A 27,771-nucleotide genomic window follows, 5' to 3' on the forward strand; every position below is an offset into this window, starting at 1 on the left:
AAATAAAAACAGATAAAAAAAAAACCCAAGTCACCCAGCCACTTTCTTTCCTGCCTCTGATGCAGACAGTAGCAGGAGAACTTGGCTGTGTCGGTTGCCGGCTGCACTTGAACGGGTTTCAAAGAAAACCTGAGACGAGATAGCTCTTGGTTTAAGTCGGTCTGTAGCATCCACTCATTCATTAGTGGTTCCCAAGGCCTGGGCTTGCAGAGCGTAATGTTGTTACATACAGACGACTCCAAGCTCCCACCTCGAATACATAGAAAGCAATCTGGCATTAGCTGCCCTCTTGATTGCAAAATTAAGCTGCTCTCCTTCAATGACAAAGTTAATGCTTCCTCGTTGTTTCTATGTTATTTATGGGGTAGGCACAGGATGAATTGGGGCCTTGGAAATGGTAGAAAAGCTTTGAGTTTTGAGTAAGACCATGGGCTGAAATAATACTTGTTCTGCTGTGCTTTTCTATGGAGAATTTAAGGGTTCAGAACTGGTGAAATTCTGAGGTATTAGAACAAATGCCATCTAGTAGTGGATGCTAGTGGGAGCCTGCCAGCTGGTCTGTAAATAGGATGATGTCATGGCTGGGTGATTAATACTCTCCGAGGTTAGCAGATTCACCTGGATAGAAATTATGGGCATCAAGTTGCTTTTCAAGTGCTAGCCTTGGGCAGCTTCTGGCTCTTTCTACCTTTGATAATTATAAGTATGTTGCAGGCCAGAGGAGCAGTGGCAAGAGTTTTTTTCTGGTGGTCTTGGATATCAGGCACTTAGCTGTATAAGTTTAAGTTCTTATGTAGACCTAGGGTCTTAGCACCCTTAGTTCTTTAAGACTTAAATGCTTGAAGAGATGGGAAGACAGCCTAGCATCATAACCTCAGGGCAACCATAGGTGTTGGGATTCATCAGTCCTTGACAGGGTTTAGTGTTGAATTCCCAGGTTTGAGGTGTCTGGCACCTTTGGCTCTAAAGCAATTGTTCTCAAGCTGTGAGTGACAACCCCTTGGGGAGTTGAATCACCCTTTCACAGGGGTTACTTATCAGATTCCATGCATATCAGACATTCACATAAAGATACATAGCAGTAGCAAAATTAAAGTTATGAAGTAGCAACAACATAACTTTATAGTTGGGGGTCACTGCAGCATGAGGAATGGGATGAAGTGGTCACAGCACTAGGAAGGTTGAGAACCACTGCTCTAAAGGCTTAACCTTTATCAGCAACTTCCCTAATGACAAAGGCTGGTGGTTTCTTTTTTCTGGCTCTTCCCAGGCTAGTCCTTTACTCATTGTCCCCTTTACTTCTACTGTGCCCTTTCTTTCTGTCCGGACAGCTCTCTCAAAGTGCCTAGCCTGCAGTAGCCTGGCCACCTTTGCAGTTTGGCCTGGTGACAGCCTTTGTCACTGCTGCATCACTGCCCATGCCATGACTGCCATTCTGATGCTAATTGTTTTCATATAACCAAATTTGCCCCCACTACTAAAAATAGCCAGGAAAAGAAGCTACTGAGAAGCCTTTCATAGGGCCACTGTGCTTCTGTAAGACCCACCAGAGGAGAGTTTCTTCCTGCTTACTCCAACCTGAACAGCCTGATTATACAGAGAAGTGTGTCTGGACCAGTTGCAATATATATAAAAGTGAAGGTTTCTGTTTACTGTTGGAGGAGGCTGCTTGTTTGTTTCCCAGCTGCCCAGACTCCTGAAATAATCACACAGAAACCATATTATTTAAATAACTGCTTGGTCATTAGCTCTAACTTCTTATTGGCTAACTCTTACATATTAATTTAACCCATCTATATTAATCTGTATTACAGGGTAAAGTTCCATCCAACTCTGGAGGGGCTACATGGCTTCTCTCTGACTTCATCCTTCTTACTCCCGACATTCAGTTTAGATTTTCCCGCCTAGCTAAGTTCTGCCCTGATATAAGTCCTAAGCAGTTTCTTTATTCATTAATGGCAATCACAGCATACAGAGCATACCACATCAGCTTACATCAATCACAGGTGTTCTTTTGCTAGGCATCATGGGGAAGTCCCATCCCTTTGGCCCGTATGAAAACGGTTGCAGGGGCACTTAGTGTTTCCCAATGTTTGTACAGTAAACTCTGAATACCCAGTGTTTGTGAAAGTTTTGCTGAGGTTGTGCTTTTGGAAGTTAAAGCCATGAGCTGCAATTGTGCTATTTGCTCAAACCATCTTTAGATTATTCAGTCAGTGTTGGTTATAAGGTTAGCCTATATATGTATTTTGGGTGGTAATCTTTTTGGGCAAATGGGTCAGGACAGCAAGGGATAGCCTAGTAGCTGTTAATTAAGGAGCCAGAGTTGCCAATCTCCCAGCATATTTGTCCATTTGCAGAAAAAGGCACTCAAGAAGAACTGCTTGCAATAAGAACTTGGTTAATTTATCATTAATTGTTATGGCAATTTTTATGAGGGCTTCTGCAACATGAAACACCTTCTCAATGCCCAGGAAAAAATGGATTCTCAGTTTTTTTTTTTCTATCTGGAAAGGAATGTCCAAAGGCAGGTAATATGGACAATCAATCTGAGAGCTTCTATGGGGAAGAAGAAAGCTGACTGTTTTAATCCCAGGCAGAACCTTAGATGAGATGCTTGCAGTATGCAGTTGGAACCATCTGAAGCATCTCCTGAAGCAGAAGTCAAGGGAAAATCCAAAAGGATGTAGACTGAGAGCCACAAACAATGGTGACAGTTCAAGTTTCTTTACAGGCTTTGAGTTAGTGTTTTTATGTATTTGGTTACGTTGAGCTGGACTACACAGGATATTAGAGAGTTAAGAAAGAGGTTAGAAAATGTCCTCACTTAGGGGTTAGATGGCCAAGCACACATGGCAGGAAGTCCCATGATTCCTCATGTTTTCCCTCTCTCTAGTCATTTCTTGTGAAATGTGTCCTTAGTGTGCTGTAAACAAATGGTTGCCACTAAAGAAAATAGCTCAGAGCAATGCTGTAGCTCACACCATACTGCTGAAATTTTAATATATGAAGAAAAAACATACTAAAAATGCATTTGTCTTGACTTTTAGGGACTAGCAAAACGTTTTGAGAGTCATCCCATCATACAGAAAGATCAGACCAAAGAGAAAAGCAGATTGGTAGCTCGGCTAAGATTTAATTAAGGAAAACTTATATCCTGACTGCCCTTGGTAGTGAGCAGAGGACACAGATTGCTGTGCTAGCAATCTATGCTTGCCTAGTCTTTACACATGAGAAGAAAACGGAAAGAAGGCCAATGAAAGTCATGGAAGGGATTTTTAAGATGCTTGATGTTTTTAAGGATCTGTTTAATACCATCTTTGTGTAGTTAGCATTCGTAAGAGAGAAGGAACGTTCAGAAGCAGAAGCTGATATAGGCTTGTTATGTCTGCTCAGCTGGATGCCAACAGCTGCTGATGGTATATCTGTATCTGGACCCATTTTTCCCAACCATGGCAATCCTTCTTTTCTGCTTGAATGCTTTTCTCAATTGTTCATTTTCTGCAGTTTTGTGGCAGGCTATAGTTTTGTTTTCCTATCTAAAAAATATTAATTTGAAATTCAAAATGTCTCACTTTTATAGATTGTATTTTGATCACATACACTTCCACTACCCTTCTTATCACCCTCTCATTTCTACTGAAATGCTTCTTTCAGTAATTTTCCTTCCTGCTTTCCCGTATGACTTCTGTCACCCTCTGAGTTGACTCAGGGCTGCTTGATAACAATGGGTGAGCATTACTGACTGAGTCATAGACAACTAAGCAGTGACTAAGCCCTTGAAGCTGCTGCTCCAGCAGCCACTAGCAATGGCTCTCCAGAGTGTCTTAGGAATTCCCAAGCTTCTTCGTTATTATGTTGGAATGTTGAGTAGGACAAATCTCATGTTCTTCTTATGTAGGTAACCTATGATTTCATGAATGCAGCAGCCAGATCATGTTTAGGACACATCAGTTTGCAGCACTCTCCCCAGCTCCCATCTCTTGTATTCTTTACCACCCTTCTATCAGCAATATTTTCTGAGCATTGGAGGATGTGATAGAAATGTGACACATGGGGCTAAGCATCCCACAGTGATTTATCTCAGCTGTTTGACCATTTATGAGTCTTTGCACTAAAGGTCATTCTACTTCACAAAGAGGATTCTCTGACCATGTGCCCTGCTTCGTTTTAATTGTCAACACAGCCTAGAATCAATCATTTTAGAGGAGAAACCTCGGTGGAGGAAATGCCTACAGTAGGTTGTTCTGTTGGCATGTCTGTGAGAGATCGCCTTGATTATTAATTGATGTGCCAGGACCCAACCCAGTAGGTAACACCATTCTGAAGGTATTATATAGTCCTAGGTTATATAAAAATTGTTAAGCTAAACACGAGCCAGGGAGCAAGCAAGAGAGAAAGCCAGAGATGAGCAGTTTGTTGTTGTTTCTTCTTGGAGTACTTGCCTTAAGTTCTTGGCCCAACTTTCCTCAATGCTGGATTATTCCCTGAAAGTGTAAACCAATAGACCCTTTCTTTCCCAAGTAGCTTTTGTTCAGAGAGCTTTATGACAGCAATAGAGAAGAAACTAGAACGCCAAGGCTAAACATCAGTGCTGTGGGGAGTAGCAGTGACCCCTCCCTCATGGAAAGCTTTGGATCCCATGTTCTATTTCTCTATAAAGGTTAACATAACAAATATTTCTCCTTAGGACTTAAAAAAAAACATATGAAAAGATAGAACAATCAAGGTTTTGTCAAGGTCCACTAAAGGAAAGCCTTTTTTTTTCCTGGTTAAAAGTATGGTTAAGTTATACTTCTGCCTGAGTGAAGAGATGATGTTTTGATTTGCTTCAAAGATCAGAAAATTATATAGCATTGTTTCTTCCATTATGAATTAATCCAACCACTGATGTGGGGTTCTCTGCAGGTGTCAAAACAGGCAACAATCCGTGAAGAGGTGAGAGTGAAAACTCATTCAGATTGACTTTGTCAGCCACAGTCAAACCTCTAGGGGTCTGCTGACAGGCAGTTTATTTCCAACAAATTTAAGCACAGTATAGTTTGGGAGCAAAGTTTCCTGGTACCAATATAATCCCTTGTGCACAAGGAAGCATAATTACACTGAACCTCAACAGAAGGTATATGCCTTTTCTTCCAAGAAGACAATATGTTCTGGGGATAGGCTACCTGCATTAGCTTAAGGTTCCAGAGAAGTATCTGGCCTAGACTCCATCATACAGATAACATAGAGACCATCTGAGCTATTAGCTATCTCTAGTCCTTGTGGAAACTTGGCGAGCCCGAGTATTTAATGGTCACGTAGATTACTAGTCATCTCTGGTCCTGGTTATAGGAGCTTGATATAGCCTGGACAAATAGGTAACACAGATCACCAGGGTGTTAATTACCTACAGTCCCCAGATTTCTTAATGAAAAAAAAAACAAGTTTTAAATGCATTCATTTGAGAAGATAATCCTGTGGGCTTACCTATCCTGTTTTTCTGGATATCTATGGACACAAGGAACTTCAAGCTCCCCACACATCAAGGCCTATCAATCACCTGACCAGGAAACTATTCCTCGGGGAAATCTAATTTATTCAAAGATGTGCAAAGAAGATGGCAGGATTAATTATTTCCTTAATGTGATGAAAGACTTGTACTTATTGAAGTTTCTCCCTTGATGCAGCAACTTATATCAAATCTACTAGGTAACACTGTGAAGCCTGCACCTTCCTGTTTTTCTAGGTTTTAACTTTATAGAACATAATATTTTCTTTTTCCTTTCTATCTCCTTACTTTGAATAGTGGCCCAAAGTTTAAAAACTTTCTATGACACACTCTGTGTTTTGTTCTTCCCCTTAGACCTGCTTCCTTTTTGACTGTGAAACAAACTGCCGATGCTCATGGCTGTACATGAGTGCTTTTTTGGACCAAAAATCAGAAAGGCATGCTGTTATTTTTTTTCCTTTTGTCCATCTTCCTCCTTCTACCAGTTATCTAGATTTACAAAGTACATGCTTGATTGTTTTTCTCCTAAATGTTCGTGAAATTGTCCACAAACTTCCTTCAAAGTCTATTTCTAAAATCTTTTAACACTACAAAGAACTCCAAAAGGAGCTTTTATTTTCTAGAGTACACAAGTATTCTTACGGCAGTTTGATAATATATCTCTGAGTAAAACAAAAGTAGGGTATTCCTTTCTGGAGCCTATTCCTGCTCCATGAGGTTCTGGCCATGTGCAGAGCTCCAGCCATGGATTCCCTCTTATGCAGTGGAACTCAAATCCATGCAAAAGTAGCCGGCTACCACTTTAACTGTAGGATGACGATTGCAACAGTTGTTCTACTTTTCCTTCTGCCTGAAACTTCAAAAGAAATCACAACACTTCCAGTGGGTTTTCTCTCTACTTTGAGTGGAATAACAGGACATTGGCTTAGGGAGTGAGGGTTGAGTCCTTATGTGAACTTTTATGGCACACAAGCCAGTTTCTTCCCACTGTGCATTTGGCACCATTGTTCTCATCTCCATGGAATAGCATTGAGGAACACACGAGTGATCAAAATTTCAGATTTGTCCAAGTTATAATCTGTCCACACCTTTTGTGGAAAATGCATTCTTTCCTACACTTCTTGCTCTGTGTTTTTATACGACAAGGCCACAGATGGGGTAATTTATAAGAAACAAATATTTATTCCTCACAGTTCTGGATGTTGGGAAACCAAAAAATAAAGACTTTGGAATTTAGTCAGATTTCTTGTTGAATCCTTGTTACCAGATGTGCTAGATAGTTTTATGCCAACTTGACACAAGCTACAGTTATCTGAAATAAGGGAACCTTAATTGAGAAAAATCTTCCCTTAAGATCCAGCTGTAAGGCATTTTTGTAATTCGGGATTGATGGGGGAGGTCCCAGTCTATTGCAGGTGCTGCAATCCTTGGGCTGTTGGTCTTAGGTTTTACAAAAACAGAACAAAACAAAACAAAAAACAGGCTGAGCAAGACATGACGAACAAGCCAGTAAACAGCACTCTTCCATAGCTTCTGCATCAGCTCCTACTTCCAGGTTCCTGCCGTTATGAGTTCCTGTTCTGACTTTCTGCATCCATTAACAGTGATATGGAAGTGTAAACCAAATAAAATTTTCTTCCACAACTTGCTTTTGGTCATGGTTTGATGTGGATTCCCCTCTGTATGTTATGAATACTATTGGTTAATAAAGAAGCTGTTTGGGGCTTATTGCAGCGCAGAATAGGGCAAGGCAGGAATTCCAACCAGATAGAGGAGGAGAGAGTAAGCAGAGTCAAAAAGAAGCCATATAGCTGCTGTAGAAGACAGACGCCCCCATCAGAGCCCACCGGAACTTTGCCAGTAGGCCACGACCTTGTGGTTATGCACAGATTAATGGAGATGGGTTAATTTAGGATATAAGTGCTAGCTAGAAATACACTTAAGCTATTGGCCAAACAGTATTGCAAATAATATAGTTTCTGTGTAATTATTTTGGAGCTGGGCAGCCAGAAATGAACAAGTAGCTCTCGACTACAATGGTGTTTCATCCCAGCAATGGAAACTCTAAGACACCAGAGCTTAGTGTGTTCAGATTCTTGACATCCTATTCAAGGAATTGAAATTAAGGCCTATCCAGATTTCAAATTATGTAGCAAACTCTATTTAAACTAAGGGGTATCACAGGTTAGGAAGGAATATGAAGTCAAGAGGAACAACAGGGCATATAAATGAAGATACTCAAGAATAACAGTTATTGTCTGGGAATTACTGCTATGGACTTGAAGAGAGGTAGAAGATTGGTTGTCCAAGAAACACAGCACAGGCGATTCTTTATTTTAATCGATAGGCTTGGGTTCAATAGGATTTTGTTCACTGCAAAGGTATCTTTTCATGATACATCTAATATAAATTGCATGCATGCTCAATTATATATAGGCCATAAGATGGTAAATAGGACATAGTTTGTCTCATTATACATGCACCAAAACCAGTCTAGGCTGGATTAGACCTTCCCTTTTAATATCAGGACATGTTCTGGGATATGTATCACTAAAGAATTGCTAGGAAAGCGACTTATTTTCATTGTTTGAAATACATATGTCTGAAGCCTGATACACTTGAGGGTTCTAAGTGGCCAATTGGTTTAAAAGTGCATTGTTGATAGAGGGGTTTGTTTTCATAGCATGTGCAGGTAAGGCTAAGCTGCCAGTGTATTCTTAGAAGAGGGGTGGGTGTAAAATCCAAGCCAAGTGGAGTCCCTATGCCTGATACTGCACATTCTCCTGTCGTAGTAGTACAAAAAAAACCCCCCAAAACAAAAACAAAACAACAACAACAAAAAACAGGAAATCATACCCAAAGACCATTTTTGTCGTAGTATCAGTTCACTTATGAGAACTGATAAAGTCTTCATGACCTAAACATGACCCACTAATCTCCACTTTCCAACATCACTGGACTGGAGTCATTTATTACACAAACTTCCAAGGGGACAGCAACATTTATCTTCAGCTCTTATTTCTTTATAGCTGCTATTTCCACCCTTCTTTGCTCCTTTCCTCCCTGTTAGATCACTGCTCAGATTATTTATATTGGTTATAAATCTAACAAGATCAATAATCGTTTAGGAGGTAATACTTTAGGCACGTTTAGAGGGAGCTTTTTATTTTGTAAATCAGTTGAAATGTGGTAGCTCTCCATGGGCAAAGGCTGTGGACAGAATATGAGAAGAGAAAGAGAGCTCTCTTACAGCACACATCGTTCCCCACTTCCTGCTGCAGCTAGGCTGTGATCAGCCAGCTCACCCTCCTCTGCAGTTAAACTGTGAGCAAACCCATACCTTCCTTTTTCTCAGTTGTTTTTGCTAGTTGTCATAGCAATCAGAAAGGTAACCAACACCACAGGGATCCTTCCCTGAGGCTCATAACTACCCTCTTAATTCTTTGTCTTTGCTTTGTTCTAGGGCATGTTCCTCCTGTTCTCAAAACTTCCCTGACCTTATTTCAATTCACCCTAGAACTGGAAGTGACATCTTCTTACTTCTGCCAATAACAGAATGTACTCTTATCATCCACTTCTGGAAATTCTTATTTCCAATGATTAAACTCTGTAAGACGCTCATATTTACTCAGGAAAAAGCGGAGAAAGGACTGCACTCTTCCTGAGGACACTGGTCTTGGCAATTGCATTCTGAGCTGAATTTCAAACTCAACCTGCTTTTTATTGAGAGTTTGATTTCTCTGAGGTCGACACACCTTTTATGAGCAAGGCTTTGTCCTTAAATATTACATCCAAAGGGTAAATATTTCATGAAATGTATTTAATCCACCCTGATCTCCAGACCCAGCTATTTTTGACATCCCGAGCAAAGTTTCCCTTCCCTCCTTCTCTCCCAACCCTTTCCCCACTCTCATACACTCCTCCCCCATTTCTCTTCAGATAAGGACAGGCCTCCCATGGATATCAGCCAGGGTATAGAAAGTCACAGTGAGACAAGGCACCTCTTGTGCTATTAAGGCTGAGTGAGGCAACCTGGTAGAAAGAAAGGGTCTGGAAAGCAGGCAACAGAGTCAGAGACAGCCCCTGCTTTCGCTGTTAGGAGTCCCAAGAGCAGACTAAGCTACATAACTTCAGCATAGATGCAGAGGGTCTAAGTTAGTCCCATGAAGACTCCCTGGTCATTGGTTCAGTCTATGAGCCTGGGTTAGCTAATTTTGTGGGTTTTCTTGATGTGTCCTTGACCCCTCTGGCTCTTACAACCCTTCCTCTTCCTCCACAGGATTCCCTGGGTTTTGTCTGATGTTTGGATGTGGGTCTCTGCATCAGATATTTCCATCAGTTGCTGGGTAAAGTCTCTCATATGACCATTGGACTAGGCACAAATCTATTAGTACAGCAGAATATCATTAGGAATCACTTCATTGATGTTTTTCCCCCAATCTTGTTTAGTTCTTTCCTAGGTCTCTGGGCTTTCTCACCTTTGTGTTCTGGCCCTGCAATCAGTGCCAAGGGTGAACTCCTTCTTAAGGAATGGGTCCCAAGCTGGACCAGTTATTGGTTGACCACTCCCACAATTTCTGCTTCGCCTTTACCCCAACGTATCTTGTAGGCAGGAATAATTGTAGGTTGAAGGTCTTTGCCTGGGTTGGTGTCTCAATCCTTCCACTGGAAGTCTTGCCTGGCTCCAGGAGAAAGCCAGTTCAGGCTTCCTATCCTCCATTGTTAAATGTCTTAGCTAGGGTCACCCTTATAGATTTTTTTGTTTTTTGATTTTTCGAGACAGGGTTTCTCCATAGCTTTTGGTTCCTCTCCTGGAACTAGCTGGAACTAGACCAGGCTGGCCTCGAACTCACAGAGATCCTCCTGCCTCTGCCTCCCGAGTGCTGGGATTAAAGGCGTATGCCACCACCGCCCGGCTCCCCTTATAGATTATTGAGAGTTTCCACTGCACTAGGTGTCTTTGTTAGGGTGTCTATTGTCGTGAAGAGACACCATGGCCATGGAAACCCTTTTAAAGAAAAATATTTAATTGGGGTGGCTTACAGTTTCAGAGGTTTAGTCCATTATCCTCATGACTCAACATGGCAGCAGGGTGCTAGAGAGGGAGCTGAGGTTTCGACATCTTGATCAAAAGGCAACAGGAAGTGAATTATGTGTTACATTGAGTATAACTTGAGCAAAGGAGACCTCAAGGTCATTCCCAGGATGACTTGCTTCCTAGTACAAGGCCACTCCTACTCTAACAAAGCTATACTTCCTAATAGTGTCACTACTTTTGGGGGTCATTTTCCTTAAAACCACCAGAGATGTCTCCCAATTCCAGTTGTCCCTCCCTCTATCCTCCCCCCACCTGGACAAATGCCCAATGGATGCTGCCCTTTTCCACAAGCACATTTGCACAACAGCTTTATTTATAATAGCCAGATACTGAAATAACCAAGATGTCTCTCAACCAAAGAATGGTACAGTTACACAAGAGAGTGTTACCCAGCTGTTAAAAACAATGACATCATGACATTTTTGGCAAATGGATGGAACTAGAAAAGATCATTTTGAGTAAGGTAACCTCGACACAGAAAGACAAACATAGTATGTAGTCACTTTTAAGTAGATATTAATCATAAAGCAAAGGATAGCCATTCTATAATCTACAGACCCAGAGAAGCCTAGTATCAAGGAAAGCTCAAAGGCAGAAAACACGAATTTCACTGTGGATGGGAAATAGAATAGACATCCTATTGTGGATGGGGAGTGGGGAGAGGAACAAACAGGAATGATCAAGTTTTTAAAGCAAGTAACAAATGGAAGAAATTGCAGAAGTACTTGATTCAGAGTAAAAGGCTTTCCTTCTTTTCAACATATAAGTATTATAAAATCAAATTATCTAATTAAAATACAAAAAATGGAGAAAGGATAAAATCAAAATCATTATTTCCTGGAGCAATTAACTGACTTTTATCTGTTACACATATGATCTTTATCTGTAGTTGAAATTAGATCTTATCTCTATAAACATCAGAGGTCCTCAAGTCTCCACAGTGAAAAATTCATGAAGTTTCACAATTGAAGCAGGATGGAGTGGTTGCTTCTCATTTCTCAGTCTTGATGACCTTGAAGAAGAAAGTGATGACGTCAATTTGGTTTTGATGGAGCTGGCCACACCCTCCCCCTTTACTCACACCGTCTTGTCTCTATGAGCTACCCCTCGTTTCTCACATTGCCAGTTTCTTTAAATGATTTTTCTGCCCCTGCAGTCAGATTTTGATCTTTGCTTGAGACTGCAACATGAGCTCTTTCCTCCTACCCAGTATGAGTGAAGGTGGAAAAGCATGCAGTGTCATGGAGCATCGGAAGAGAAGGAGGAGCAACACCTAATGACAAGGGTTGCATAGGGTTATCTCACTGGGCAGGAGGGCAGGAAGACTGTACAAAATGCGTGCCTTGTGCCGCAGCCATGAGGAGGGTTGAGAATGGTGACAATGGTCCTGAGAACTGGGGACTCTAATAACATGACTGTATGACTCAGGAGGTCAGCTCCTATAGTTCATTTGTTTCTACTACAATTTTAGACTGGCTTTACTATATAAGGAATCCTGCTGGGATGTGTGCATCAGAGCGGCAAGAGCATGGATTCTGGTTTCTTTGTGCTCTAATTTGCTCCAGGTGTCCTTGTAAGAATACATGTGCTGTGAGTTCTGCTGATGAACCTCAGCAATGGACACGATTTCTATGGTGTAGATTAGGATCATTAGTTTCTTCATGTCATTAGTCAATTTGAAAAACCACAGAGCCAGAATGTGATACACATCTCTTAATCAAAGTCACATACTTATTGGATAATCTCTCTGCTTTAATAAATTCAATATTTTCATTAATTAACTTAGGACAAAATAGCTAGTTGTTTTGGAAGTGGGCTGGCTTAGAACTCATTGTGGACACCAGGCTAGCCTCCAACTCACAGAGATCCATCCATCTACCTCAGTCCCCTGAGTGGTGGAATTAAAAGTGAGAGTCCCCATGTCCTACCAATAACATAATGGCTTTTGAGAATCTTTCTGAATTTCCATCATTTTCTATGATTAAAATGATCATAATTTAAAGGACAGAAAGGGACGTTTGCATATATTAACTGAAAACTTTCTTCCTTTTACCTGTTAAATTATCTATGCAATACCTGCAGTGGTTTTACTATAATATTAAAAACATGATTCCTGGGAAGGAGGATGTTCCCCTAGAGCACATACCTTCATGTTACTGTGCCTCATAGATCTCAGGTGCACTTTACCCTCATCTGTTAATTCAAAGCACGTGAGTCTAAGTTTATTTCCTGGATTACAGTTAACACTGGTCAGTCGTCCATAGACCATTACTTCCATCATCCCTGTGTTATCTTGGATTTCATAGCAAATGCAGTCCTTTGTCTCATTTTTCTGCAAAAGAAAGTAAGACTCATCTTCTGAGAAATGGCCAGACACTGTCATGTCATGAGAAGTAAAGGGGGTCAGCAGAATCTTGGCTCAGGCAGGAAAAATGGAGCTGTCAGTTTAGACCTGGGGGGGGGGCAAAACAGCTTCAGATATTTTGCATTGCCAATCCCGATATGTAAACCTTTTTTAAGGTTTAATATTGACTGTGGTGGCTTATCTTGGCTCTCAACATGACCATATCTGGAGTCAACAAAAACTCAAACAGTTGGATACATAAGTAGCGGATTATTCTTGATTGGATCATTTAAGGTGGCAAGGCTGATCTTAAGTTCAGATCACTTGAGGTCAGGAGACCCAGTTTTAAATCTGGGCCATCCCTGATGGAAGCATAAAGAAAAGGACCCAGAAGAAAGAAGCTTTTGCCTTTGCCCTGCTTAACCCTACTCTCACGGACAGCTTCAACAATTCTGCTGCTGAGACATTCCTTTGCTGTTACTATTCCTAACAGGTAGAAAGAAAGAACCCATCTTTTTCAAACTGGTGCATTCTGGGCAGAAGAGTATACTTTGGTTTGTATTCTGGTTGTTATACACTACACTCTATCTTTGGTGGTCAACTCTCCTTCACCATCAAATTCTCAATAAATTGGGGGTGAGGAACTCAACGAAACAAAATCTTAATGATACAAGTGTTAATGTAAATGTTCATGCATAGTAAAAATAGATGGTATTACTTGAAAACTGTCAGAGTCTCTTAGTGAATCTCTTTCTAAATCAGTTTTCTTCATGGTACCCTAGAAGTATATTGAGACTGCTTTTCACACTTAAAGACAGGAAACCCTAGTCCCCAACACTGATCAAGGAGGCCTTTAGTTTTGGCATGCAGTAAGTTAACCATTATCGTCTTGCAAGGTAAGACTGAAAATCTGAAATTGCATGAGACATTTTACAGAATAATGTGGTGGCTTACCTTATTTACCATAAACACTCCATTCACAAATATTCCTCTTCTTTTTGAGCAAAGAGAATTGATTTTAGGTGTTGCGTTGGCTCTTTGTCTCAGGGTAGTTGGGATATTCATTGATTGGTTATCATTTACTTCTGACACACTTGTGGCACTGTATATATTTATGAACCCATTGCGACCAATGTAATTTGAGATGGTAATGACCTTGTTGGGGATGAACTTCTTTCTCAGGACAATATCAAACACCTTCACTCTGAAGAATTCAGTCTCAGTAGCCACTGTGGCATGGAACATCATTTTCTCTCCTCTCAGGTCATATGTGAATGGTTCTGTTGCTTTTAACACCATCACTTTTTTGGGACCTCGGTGGTGACCATTTTCCTCAGAAGGTTGCTCAGGTACAGTCTTCCGTCTTGGTTTCTGCATAGAATGTATACAGCAAAAAAAAAAAAGGCACAATTAAGACAGCTAATTGGGTAGAATGAAAGAAAAATATAAACAACAGCTGGCATGGTATAACTTAGTTCATGGAGATATAGGTAATAATAGCAGCTTATACTAATCAAATGTAGTAGAGAAGGGGATTTTATGCGCATCTCTCTAGTCTTGGCAAATGAAGCTAAGGTACCCTTAGTAGTAACTCACAATATGACAGCAGCAGCTGAGTGTAGAAGAAACAGTGGGCTGCGTTCCTGCCACCCAGCTCCTGGCTGCCTGGCTAGCTTATGCTCTGAAATAATTACATGGAAACTGTATTCTTTTGCCTAATTGTAACTAATGCCTGGCTCATTAGTTTAAGTCTCTTATTGGCTAATTCTCACATCTTGCTTAACTCATTTCTAAAAATCTGTATAGCATCACAAGGTGGTAGCTTACCGGAAAAGATTCAGCATGTCTGACCTGGCGGCTGGCTCCATCGCATCTGACCTGGAGAGGAGAGGCATAGCATCTGGCTCACTTCCCTTCTTCCCAGCATTCTATTCTGTCTACTCCACCCACCTATGGGCTGGCCTATCAAATGGGCCAAGGCAGTTTCTTTATTAACCAATGAAATCAACACAAACAGAAGACCCTCCCACATCATTTCCCCTTTTTCTGTTTAAACAAAAAAAGGAAGGCTTTAACTTAAACATAGCAAAATTATATATATCAAAACAGTTATCAACTAAGAATTACAGTTACAATATTTATATTTATTTTATCTTTTATTATAACAAAGGAAAACAACTATAACTATCTATCTATTCTTCAACTCCATCAAAGACTCCAGAAGGATATAATATTACCTAAGTAAACGAGAAGTAAGCAACTTATAAAACTCTAGAAATCACAGAGATATCTCGCTGCCTGGACAGTCACTCAAAGTTCCTCTGTACCATTGGGGCATCCATCTTCGGCCTACAGGCTCATAGTTTCCCGCAGACATTTCTATAAAGCAGAAAATTTCAAAGGCACTTCGGTCACTATCTGCTGTGTCCTGCAGAATGTCTTGCAGACTCTTTCATGAATCAGGAACCCCGAAAGATCATTTCACCTTTAGGCAAATTCAGCAGTCCTCTCTCTGTGGGTTCTCTGTGTCCAGTTTATGCAATAGCCCAGGCAAGAGCAGTTTCTTGCCCAAATGGCTATCAAACTCTATAAGGAGCCTCTTCAATGCCCGTCTTCCTCTTGAAGTAGATTGGTGCTGCCAGGAGCTGACGTGTCTCATTGTCATGAAAATCCCTAAATTATTAAAACTTTAAATTCCATATTCTGTAGTCTTTGAAAGATATGAAGAATGCCTATCTGAAATATATCTAGGCACATCTAGAAAATTGAACTAATATGACTACAAGCTTGACTATTATAGATGATTATCCATTAATAATCTATATACATTACATTTTTAAATGAACTACACAATCACAATATCTTAATCAAGATCAGAAATACATATACATATAACAAAATTGACCTTAACTTTATACCAATGCAAATTATTCATATCTATATCATATCCCTCTTTAAATGTGAAAGAACATTGATAAACAATATTTGGGAATATGGGCTCAGTTTTTTCTCTCCATACTGCTTCCTGCTGTATGGGGAGCTGTTAATCAGGTCTTTTATGGTGTAACCTGTGTACCAGGTTCATCTCAGTCAGCACTTGAGTGAAGTAATTTTTGAGGGTGTTCACAGCAACCTTTCAGGAGGGCGTGGTCTATCATACCATATTGGGATAGAAGCAATCCACAGGGTCTCATCCTCTGTGAAAACAAAAGAAGGACTTTTCCAAAGCATCATAACCTTAGATCCAAATTGTGAAGTCAGGGTATTTTTAAACTATCTATCTTGGATTAGTTCAGCAGCACTTACAAACAAACATCTTTTAGCAGCTGTTGCTCCTTCCTCAGTATTCAAACAATTCAAAGAGAGCATAATAGCATACAGAATCAAGATTCTCTGTGCATTTTCCATCTTTGTGAGGCTTTATTTTAACCTCTATTTCATTTATTTTTACTTTTTGAGATAGGTTCTTTGTGTATCTTTGTCCTGGAATAACTCTGTAGACGAGGCTGTCTTTGAACTCACAGAGATCCGACCTTCTCTGCCTCCTCAATGCTGGTATTAAAGGTGTATGCTACCACACCTTGAACTCACAGAGATCTGTCTGTCTCTGCCTTCCAGGCATTGGGATTAAAGGTGTATCCTGCCACACCTTGAAGTCACAGAGGTCAAACTACCTCTGCCTCCCAGGTGTTGGGATTAAAGGTATGTACCACCACACCCAACTACTCCCTTTATTTTCTTTTTTACTTTTAATAACTTTAACCTTTAGCCTGCATATATTTTTAGCACACTGTAAAACATTTAGATGTTTTCTTCAATTTTGAATCTTTCTTTTACTGTATATGTCTCTTTTGTGATCACATGAGTCTTTAATTTACCAAACAATATCAGTAGGACTAAAGTCGTGGCTTTGGCAGTGGGATCCAGTGCCCCAATGGGCTGGTATCTCAGCAGCTATTGGCTGAAAGAGTGAAAGGAGCTCCCGCAACAGCTGAGGAAAAGTGCACAGGACTTAAGGAGCAACTATCATACACTTCCTTTAGAAATGAAGGAAGTTTAGTTACAGGTGTCTTCAGTATTCTCTGCAGGTCCAGAAAAGACTAGAAACAGTCTAAAAATCATACCCACACAGGATTATCTTTATAAACTATTCATGGATTGTTTCAAATAATAAAATCATTTACATCGATATTTGGTGCTTGATTGTCAGTTCAACATATATTAAATATTATGTTAAATATTTTAAAAACTGTTTTCTTCCCATGTGTATAAATGTAAGAATGTTTGCATGTGTGTGAGCCGAGGAGAGTGGAGGACATCCTATGGTGGCGGTCTTTGCTTTACACCTGTATGAGACAGGTTTTTTCCCTGTTCACTGCTGATTTTACTTGTTAGTTTTTGTTGACTTGACACAAAGTGGAATTACCAGAAAGAGGGAAATGAGAAATTTTCTACATTAGATTGGCTCTGGAGCCTGTCTGTAGGACAATTTTTTTTGTTGTTGTTGGTATTATTAATGATTGATGGGGGAAGACCCAACTCCCTGTGAGTGGTGCCACTTCAGGCAGATGTTCCTAAATTATATGAGAAAACAAGCTGAGCAAGTCAGGAAGAACAAGTTAGTAAGCAGTGTTCTTTCATGGTCTCTTCTTAATTCCTTCCTTCAGTTTCCTACCTTGAGTTCCTGACTTGGCTTCCCTCAATGATGGAAGCTTAAGCCAAAATACTCCCTTTCCTTCTCAAGTTCCTTTTGTTCAGAACGTTTCACCACAGCAACAGAAAGAGTTAGGATAGGGATGAATGAGCTAGTTGAAAATTGTAGCAATCTCCATCGTTATATTGTGAAAACAGAAAATTACCTTGGCTGGTATTGCTAGAAACACTCCAGGGGCCTGGGTACTGCTGGATGCTGAGGTTAGAGGCACTTGGAAAGTTTGGACACTGCAAGATGATGTTTCTGGAGACACTTGAGTGGCTTGGTCCCTCTTAGAAGCAGTTGCTGGAGCTAGCCGGGTAGCCTGGACAATATGGGAGGAATGGATGTCACCAGAGGGCTCAGGAGGCTGCTAGAGGCTATTGCTGCAGACACCTAAGGAGTCTGTCAGACATGTGAGATGGTTTGGGAGGCCCCTGAGGCATTTGCAACAGTTCAGTATTTGTGGAGGTATCCATTTTAAGTCTTTTAACTGACCTCTAGCAACTCTAGTTATATTAAACTACTGATTTAGTCTGTTGAGAACAAAATCATTTCAAATGGTATACCCTCTCAAGAAAAACAATTTATTTTAACTGAGGCTTAGACATAAGCATTTGATAATATGGTGAGTGTTTAATCATATGACGGAACTGTCGTCTTCATATTTTGGGGGTTTGTTTCCCCTTCTCTCGGTGATCAACTTCTTTTTCTCTTGATAACCATTCATTTTCTCTTTCCCTTTTTCTGTTGGAAACTACACTCCGAGTCTTGTGCATGCTAAGCTGTTCTCTCCTTTCCTATTGAGCTTTATTCTGAACCCACAGTCATGGTTTTCAATGTTAAGTGAAGCACAGTAACTTTAATACCAAAAGAATCAACATATCATCCTTGAGAACAACATTTTCTGGACAGCGAATCAGGTCGAATTGCCTCATACAGAAACAAACATTTCATTTACATCACTTTTCTGTGCATCTCTGTGGTGTCAGAAGAGCAGGACTACACTTAGAAAGCCTGAGTTGAGGTTTGACATTATTTCAGCGGCTTTGAAATGCTATGTCCTTTGACTGACTACTATTTCCGTAACGGTTGAAAGAAGAACAATGATTTAACCTGCTTTACCGTTCTTTACTGCGCCTATTTGGGTGGATGTACCACTGAGGCCATGCGGAGGCCAGAAGACATTTCATGGGGGTTAGTTCTCTTGCTCTAACATGTGGGGTCTGGGAATTTAACACAAGTCATCAGTAAGGCAGTAAGCACCTTTACCTGCTGGGCCATCTCGTTTGCCTGAGAAATGATTTTTTATTCCCATCACAGAGAATTACATGATACGAGTTAAAGAATGCAGTAGTCATGACCAGTAAGCCTCAAACTGGTTACTCTAAACCTCCATTTTTACTAGATCCTATGATGAAATAGACAAATAAAATGTCCACACAATGGTAAAAAGGGGAGAAACCTTGGCAGATTTTCCTTTGGAAACGTAGCCAACATACCTGTGAGTTCCGTGTACTCCTGCCTGATCCTGGTTTTGAATTTTCATGTATGGTAGGCATAGGTTGAGAAGTACTGGGTTCATCTTGCCTGTGTCTTTTTGCCTCAGTTATGCTTTTCTCTGTCTGTTTCCTTTTAGCTGAAGCAGGAGAGAAAACACAGTAAACTCAGGGATGCTGGTCTGAGACAGCTGGAGTTCATGCAGTACTGTTTGCTCTCCGTTCCTGCTTAGCTCACTATGCTTGTCTACCTCTGCTTTGGAAGCTTGACGGGGCCCCAAGGTGGCCCCCACAGGACTGTCTCAGGTATGGTTCTTTCTAGGTGTGATGGACACAGTCTTTCCATCCTGGGAACTCCTATGTCCATCAGTCAAGTCCTATCCCAACCCTCTTATCCTACAGTCTGGTTTTTTACTAATTTAAAGTTAAGGTCGGGGGAGATGGTTCATTGGGTAAAGCCCTTGCCCTGCAAGCATGGAGACCCGAATTCAGCTGTCTGGTGGCAACTTAGAATCCCAGGCTGGGCAGACTGATGTAGACATATTCTAGCTTGCCATTTAGCTGAAAATGAGAGCCTTGTGTTCAATAAGAGACCCTTCCTTAATAACAGGAGAGAGAGCAATAGATGAAGACACAGTTTGACCTCTGGCCTCTAAATGCTTGTGTAATGATAATCACTGACAAACCATCTTCTGTAGGCGATCACTCTGGTTTAGAGAACCATTGAAAGAAATGATCTGATTTGTGGCATGACAAAATGTTTATACTTGCTTTGACTTCCTACATTTTGTTTCTGTTTGGTTTTATCTATTAATTTGTTAATTGTTTGTGTGTGTGTTTGTTTTGACACAGAGTCTAGCTACACAGACCAGACTGGTCTTAAACTCACTATCTTCCTGTTTCAGTCTCCTGATCACTAGGATTATAAATGGGAGTCTATATGCAAAAATTAGTCATTTCTTTTCCTTCTTTTAAGCCTGATGACTTTATAAAATAGAATTACTTCCTATCTCTGGGATGTAGACATTCACTTAATTATTGAGTATGTTCTTTTTTTTTATTTAATTATTTATTTATTTATTTATTAAAGATTTCTGTCTCTTCCCCGCCGCCACCTCCCATTTCCCTCCCCCTCCCCCAATTAAGTCTCCCCCCAGCCCGAAAAGCAATCAGGGTTCCCTGTCCTGTGGGAAGTCCAAGGAACCCCCACCTCCATCCAGGTCTAGTAAGTTGAGCATCCAACCTGCCTAGGCTCCCACAAAGCCAGTTGAGTATGTTCTTATTTATTTGTTTTGTTTATTTTCTTTTTTGAATAGATAATGTTGAGTATCTTAGTGGAGCATTAGTACTAATTGATTTAAATACTTTTTAAAAATATTCCTATCTTTATTTTATAGTTTTCTCATCTTTATACAGTAGAAGAAGGTCTTGTCTCTTTCAACTTTTATTTGCACTAATGCCCTGAAAGATATTCAACCACCCAAACAGAATTCTTTTTCAGAAGGAAGTTTTATAAGTTATTAATATGCTTGTCATGTGAAATGTTGTCATTCTATAGACCCCGAGTCACACACTGTCAAAGGCCATGTCAGTTATGATCACTACACAGAGATAGCATGATGTTGGAGAAGTTGAAGAAAGGATGGGCATCCAGGGTGCTCCCATATTACCTTTCGCCTTCTCTCTTTTGAGTTTTTCAGCAAGGTCTTCAAGTTCTGGAATCTCTTTATACAGTTCTATCAGTGTGTCTATTCCAGCATCTTTTGGAAACTTGTCCTCCATCAAGTCAGCGATCTTAATTCTGTCATAACCATATTGTGCTGTTCTGTTTAGCTTTAGTTCTTTGCTCAACAAGGACTTAACTATTTTAAAATTATGGTCACTGATACCCTTTAGTCCTGACAGAAGAACGATTTTCTTGTAGTCATTCACCATTTCTCAAACTGCGGATGAACCTAAATGAGAAGAGTATACAGAATTACACACATTCACAGACAGTTTCAAAACCAAGATACTCCTGGGTGAGGGAATGAGCAGTGCCACAGTGGCCATTGTTGCATTTATGAGAAATAGAGTTAATGACCAAATGTGATACTTTGCAAAATGAGTGTAGACCTAATCTGATGAAAATAAGTCTAGAAAATTCTTCCCTGTTAACAACAGTTTCTGACCCAGGTCTGCCATGGTTTTTGATTGATGAAAGTGGAAATAAAAAATTGCCACAGCATTTAGAGTATGGGTTTTGAGTGTTGTCTTAGGGTTTCTATTGCTGTGAAGAGACACTATGACCATGGCAACTCTTATAAAGGAAGCCATTTAATTGGGGCTTGCTTAAAGTTTCAGAGGTTCATCCATCATCATGGTGAGGAGCATTGCAGCATTCGGGGAGGCATAGTGCTGGAGAAACAGCTGAAAGTTCTACATCTTGATCCACATGCATCAGGAAAACACAGCCACTGTACGTGGCTTGCTTGGTCTTTTGAAACCTCAAAGCCTACCCCCAGTGACATACTTTTCACAACAAGGCCCCACATCTCTTTCAACAAGGCCACATCTTCTAATCCTTGTGACCAGACATCCAAATCTACAAGCCTTTGGGGACCATTCTCATTTACACCAGCACAAGTGCTGAAATTCTAAATCTTCTTTCTAATATTCACTGATGTTGTAGCCTATCTCTGGCTATCTGCCTTCTCACACTCTTGGCTGAAGTGCCTTATGTACAAAGGGGCTGTGTCTTCTTACCATATGCATGGATATTGATCGGCTACAACACAATGGCCCTTGCTGGGGGCACGGACACTTGCCCACTTGGCTCTAAACATCTCTCACTGGCATTCTGCTTCCCATGGTGTTGAATGCTGTCTCAAGGTCCTCTGTGCCCATATGACTGTTACTGTGCTGAACATATGCATACTTTCTAGAGTCAGGTCACAGAATTTATTGGATAAGATTATGTCAAGAGTTGTTTGTTTCTCGTCTCTTGTGTTTTGATATCAAGTGTCAGATTTATTTGTTCATTGAGTTTGTTTTCTGCTTATAAGCCATGATTATGTTCGGTTTAAATCTTCCAACAATTCCTCAAATTATTAAATAATAATAAAAAAAGTTCCTTAAATCTTTGTATTTGTTTCTTTATACCTAGTATGGGATGCTGTGGGGTTACGATCTTCTGTCACTTTTTCTGCTTTGGGATGTAGATAATTAGAGTCTCATTGTCATTCTCACATCTCTTCCTGTCTGCCTCCCCATGGTAACTTTTAAGAAGAAAAAAAAAAGAGACTTGTCCTCTGGAAACTTCCAAAATGCCTGAAAAAAACAGTCTCGTGAGTTTGGACCTGATTAGCCATTTGTATATTTCCTTGGTGACTCAGTATATGGATGGATCCAAGTTAGCTTAAATCATTTGGTTAGGAATTATTTGGGTTAGGAAGTATCTTTAATTATGGGTCATTTGTGTTAATAATTATGTTTTATATATCTTTTGTATAATGGGAATGTTACATTTCCAGGTCTATTCACTGATTTCCTATTGAGAAGAGTTAAGCACCATCTTGTTGAAAAGGCCAATACAGTGAATGAAAATCCATCTAGTGACATGACAGTTAAGATGATTAAAGATATCAGAGAAAGTGAGCACCCTGTAAACCCTCAGACCTGAAGACTACTGTTTTAGGGGTTCTATTGCTGTGATCAAACAATGACCAAAAACAATCCCGTGAGGAAGGGGTTATAGCCTCCAGATTCTTACCTTAAAATCCTGCCCTAATTTCACTTAATGATAGAAGGTGGTGTGAAAGTTAAGCCAAAGTAAGCTCTTTCCTCCTTAGCTCATAGAAGAGTGCTGCTTTCTGGATTATTCCCTATGGCTTGTTCAGCCTGCTTTGTTATAGCATCCAGGACTGCCAGCCAGGGGTGGCACTGTTGACAGTGAATTGGGCCCTCCACATCAATCACCAATTAAGAAAATACTCTACAGGCATACCCAAGGGCCAGTCCAGTAGGGACATTTTCTCAGTTAAGGTCCTGTTTTACAAAAACGACTTTAATTTCTGTCAAGCTGACTTGAAACTAGCCATCACAGCTAGATCACCTGTAAAGATTCAAGGACAAGATTAGAATTCACTATCAACAGCAATTTACCTTAAGCAATAGTGTATGGACTTTATATACACTGTTCCATTATGTCATAAACAAAAAGGTTTTAGAAGTGTTAAGTTTTAAGCTAAGTGGTGGTGGCACATGCCTTTAATTCCAGCACTCAGGAGGCTGAGGCAGGTGGATCTCTGTGAGTTCAAGGCTAGTCACCTCTACAGAGTAAGTTCCAGGACAGTCAAAGCTACACAGAGAAACACCATCTCAAAAAACAAACAAAACAACAACACCAAAAAAACAAAAAAGTATGAAGTTTTAATTTGTTTAATGATTTGTGAAAAAACACATCATCTCCAAAAGATAATGATATGTGATACAGGAGGAATGAGTACTTTGTATACTTTGTGTGCAATCCACTTACATGTGAACCATAATGCTTTGTTGTTGAACTACTGCCTTGATTTGGTGGTACTGATCCCAATCTCAATGAAGTTTCCAGTAATATACTATTTAGGAAACAGGCATTAATATCCGTCTGTAGATATCATACACTGGATGGGAAAATACATCCAAAAAAATAGAGAAAATACAGTTCTACTGGCATAAGTTGATGCTTTCAACTTGCCATGAATTAAAAACAAAAAAGAAAAAAAAACTGATGCTAGTATCTTAACCTAGAAAAAATGAAAAATAAGACATTCTCAAAGTATATTGTCTGATACTATAAACCTTAGAAGTTTCAAAAGCCAGAAACATAGAAAAAGATAATAGAATTAATTGCGAGAAAGCAGTAAGTGAAGTTGAGAGTACCTCAGGGTAAAAACTGAACAGAATCACAGGCTTTGCTGGTCTTGCCTCTGCCTCACAAGCGAAACTCTGATCAAAGGGAGGAGAAACAGGAAGGATATATGGCTGGTGGCGGGGGTGGGGGGGCTGAGGCAAAGGATGTAATGGTTCACTAATGGTTTCATCTTAATCTGTAAAGCATAACTTCTAAAGAAAAGGTAAGGCAGAGAATACAGACATGTCAGAAATGAAATAACTATAGCAAGAGCAAGGAAAGGAAAAACAAAGAAGGTATTAACTATCATCCTGAATATAAATGCCATAGTCAGTTAAGTAAAAGCTTTTGTTAACTTTTATTTAAGATATGTAGCTATTGTTAAGTCAATGATAATTAAGCTACAATCTGTAGAACGACAAAGGATAGTTATAAAGGACTAGAGCTGTGGTTCTCAATCTTCCTAATGCTGTGACCCTTTAATACAGTTCCTCATGTGGTGACCCACAACCTTAAAGTTATTTTCATTGCTGCCTCATAACTGTACACTTGCTACTGTTATGAATTATAATGTAAATATCTGGTATGCAGGATATCTGTGAAAGTGTCTTTTAAACCCCTACAGGGAGCCGGGCGGTGGTGGCGCACGCCTTTAATCCCAGCACTCGGGAGGCAGAGGCAGGTGGATCTCTGTGAGTTCGAGACCAGCCTGGTCTACAAGAGCTAGTTCCAGGACAGGCTCCAAACCCAGAGAAACCCTGTCTCGAAAAACCAAAAAAAAAAAAAAAAAAAAAAAAAAAAAAAAAAAAAAAAAAAAAAAACCCTACAGGGGTCCTAACCCACAGGTTGAGAAACTGGACTACAGTGAAGAGATGGCTCTCCTTAGAAAAATTAGATTAGATAATTATGGGTGGATGGATGGATGGAGTGGAGAAAGGGGAGGGAAGAAGGAATCGTGCAAGGGAACATGGGGAGAGACACCTAAATTAAGGGCCATTTGTGTCGCAAAGATGAGCAGCGAGTGAGCCGCATCCTGCCCACTTCCCAGCCGCCTGGCTAAGCCCCAAAATAATTACATGGAAACTGTATTCATTTAAACACTGCCTGGCCCATTATATCTAGCCTCTTCTTGGCTAACTCTCACATTTTAATTAACCCATTTCTAATAATCTGTATATCACCACGTGACTGTGGCTTACAAGGATGTGTCTAGCCACGTTCATCTCAGAGAGGAAAGCCATTGGCTAAATAAAGAGACTGCCTTGGCCTTTTGATAGGACAGCAGCTTAGATAGGTGGCATAGAAATAAATGATTTATCTAATATTAATACTCCAGAATTTCATGGTGCATTTAGCAATATATTTCTCAACTGCTAAACGTAAAAAAAATAAGGAAAGCTTTGTGCAGTGATTTAGAAAGCTTAGCAACATAATTGATAAACTTAGCAAGACGCCCAATATTCTTATAATTTTGAAATCAACATTTAAGAGCTTCTATTCAAGTACACATGAGGTACTCTGCCATGGTATATAGATTCTTCAAAAATATTCTGTAAGTCACCCCCTTACATCCTACCATCAGAAAGTGAAAAGAAAAACAAAACAGCCAAACCAAGTATCTCAAGTTGACACAAACTAACAGTGACTGAAATACCATCTTTATCATACAGAAGAGAATCTAGAATTTGCTTATGAGATTGTTAAAACAGTCTGTGTTTACATATCATGAATCTGACTATCTTTCCACTGCACATGCCTGTTGGTTGTCATGCCATATAGGATTGAGATACTAGAAAATTCCATTTCATGTCCAGAGGTGTTTATCACTCATGGTATTTTTTCTTGTCAGTATCTTGACTTTGCCCCAGTCAGTCACCACAGTCAACAGCTAACCATGGACTCCTGATCCAAGTTAACTAACACCTTCCTCTTGCCACTTGCTCAGGCTTACACTTAGGAAATTTATTAAATGATCTGAAATACGCAAAATGCATTTTTCTTGGCTCATTCCTCTGTAGTGGAGGAATAAATATGTCTGCCATCTTCCTGAGTGAACCCTCCAAACCCAACTACTCTAGGTTCATTTCTGACTGGAGCTACCTCCCCTCCCCCAGAAGAATCAGCAAGGTTTTCCCCTCTGTTCTTGTGATTTTCACAGAAATAACGAATGTCTACAGAAAGCAGGTAGAACTCACGTTGTTGGAAGTTTCTTCAGAGGTGTCAGGATTCTGAGCTCTTCTACAGGGTAGGATGCAAAGTTTCTCCTCACCTATTCTTTCTCTTCCTCTCTGTAGAGTGTGTTGGAGGGGCAGTTGGTGTGTGTGTGTGTGTGTGTGTGTGTGTGTGTGTGTGTGCATGTGCATTTGAAAAGCTAAGCTAATACATCTCTTGAGCACTGGAGAATGCAATCTACAGAAATTCAAGGTTAGATTATTTCATGGTCTAAGCCTTCCTGAGTGAGTCAAGCCGTGTTGTTTTGTAGGAAGAGAAGAAACCACGAACCTCCACCCAGCAGCGCTCATAGCTTTCGATTTCCTCAGATTCTGAAACTCAGCAGTTTCTTCCTGTATCCCTTTTAGTTACCATGAAAAGCCAGAGACCGTTACTCTTCACTGTTGTTTTTTTTTTTTTCCTTACAAATCTTATAGGTCCAAAAGGAAAAGCTGACTCACCAGGCCACTTTTTTCTTTCCTGCTCAGGATGAGGCTGCAGCAGGAGAAGAACTTGGCTGTGTCAGTTTGTCAGCTGCACTGTCAGAATGGCTAAAGTCAAAAACACCAAGGATAGCCTTTGCTGGAGAGGCTGTGGAGGAAGGGGTACCCTCATCCATTGCTGGTGGGAATGCAATCTTGTGCAACCACTGTGGAAGTCAGTGTTTCGGTTTCTCAGGAAATTCGGGATCAACCTACCCCTGGACCCAGCAATACCACTCTTGGGAATTTACCCAAGAGATGCTCTATCACATGTCAAAAGCATTTGTTCAACTATGTTCATAGCAGTATTATTTGTAATAGCCAGAACGTGGAAACAACCTAGATGCCCTTCAATGGAAGAATGGATGAAGAAAGTATGGAATATATACACATTAGAGTACTACGCTGCGGTAAAAAAACAATGACTTCTCGAATTTTGCATGCAAATGGATGGAAATAGAAAACACTATCCTCAGTGAGGTATCCCAGACCCAAAAAGATGAACATGAGATGTACTCACTCATAATTGGTATCTAGCCATAAATAAGGGTCACGGAGTCTACAATAGGTGAATCTAAAGAAGCTAAGTAAGAAGGGGAACCCAAGGAAAAACATACAGTTATCCTCTTGGCTAAGGGAAGTAGACAAAATTGCCGGGGAGAAAATTGGGATCTTGGGGGTGGGGTGGGATGGGGGTAAGGGGAGATGGGCAGAGAAAAGTTAGAAGGGAAGGAGGTGGGGCCTTGGGGAAACAGGAGGATTGGGATAAAGGAAGGTTGGACAGGGGAGCAAGGAACCACAATTCTTAGTTAAGGGAGCCACTTTAGGTTTGGCAAGAGACCTGACCCTAGAGGGGCTCCCAGGTGCCCAAGCCGAGGTCCCCAGTTAGTTCCTTGGGCAGCTGAGGATAGGGAACCTGAAATAACCCTATCCTAGAGCAATACTGACGAATATCTTGCATATCATCATAGAACCTTTATCTGGTGATGGATGGAGATAGAGACAGAGACCCACACTGGAGCACTGGACTGAGCTCCCAAGGTCCCAATGAGGAGCAGAAGGAGGGAGAACATGAGC

The 27,771-nt window shown here is 40.4% G+C and overlaps 1 protein-coding gene across 6 annotated transcripts; it reads right to left on the reverse strand.

Annotated features, from left to right (window-relative positions):
- Positions 1-10,884: 10,884 nt before the first annotated feature.
- LOC142859026 (pyrin and HIN domain-containing protein 1-like) lies at positions 10,885-26,881 on the reverse strand. 6 transcript variants are annotated; one of them, XM_075989200.1, is made up of 9 exons: positions 26,197-26,881; positions 22,267-22,382; positions 20,796-21,080; positions 19,129-19,265; positions 17,793-17,951; positions 14,761-14,811; positions 13,888-14,304; positions 12,736-12,921; positions 10,885-11,601 (listed from the first exon to the last, which is right to left on the reverse strand). In XM_075989200.1, exons 3-9 carry the CDS (start codon positions 21,058-21,060, stop codon positions 11,581-11,583), a joined length of 1,236 nt encoding a protein of 411 aa, XP_075845315.1. In that variant the 5' UTR covers positions 21,061-21,080; positions 22,267-22,382; positions 26,197-26,881; the 3' UTR covers positions 10,885-11,580. The 6 variants fall into 6 exon arrangements, with proteins under 6 accessions (XP_075845315.1, XP_075845311.1, XP_075845314.1 ...); XM_075989196.1 differs by having other exon boundaries at positions 22,267-22,434; XM_075989199.1 differs by lacking the exon at positions 26,197-26,881 and adding an exon at positions 22,877-23,104 and having other exon boundaries at positions 22,267-22,434.
- Positions 26,882-27,771: the final 890 nt, after the last annotated feature.

The sequence above is a fragment of the Microtus pennsylvanicus genome, chromosome 10 (genome assembly GCF_037038515.1).
Source record: "Microtus pennsylvanicus isolate mMicPen1 chromosome 10, mMicPen1.hap1, whole genome shotgun sequence".
NCBI lineage: Eukaryota > Metazoa > Chordata > Mammalia > Rodentia > Cricetidae > Microtus > Microtus pennsylvanicus.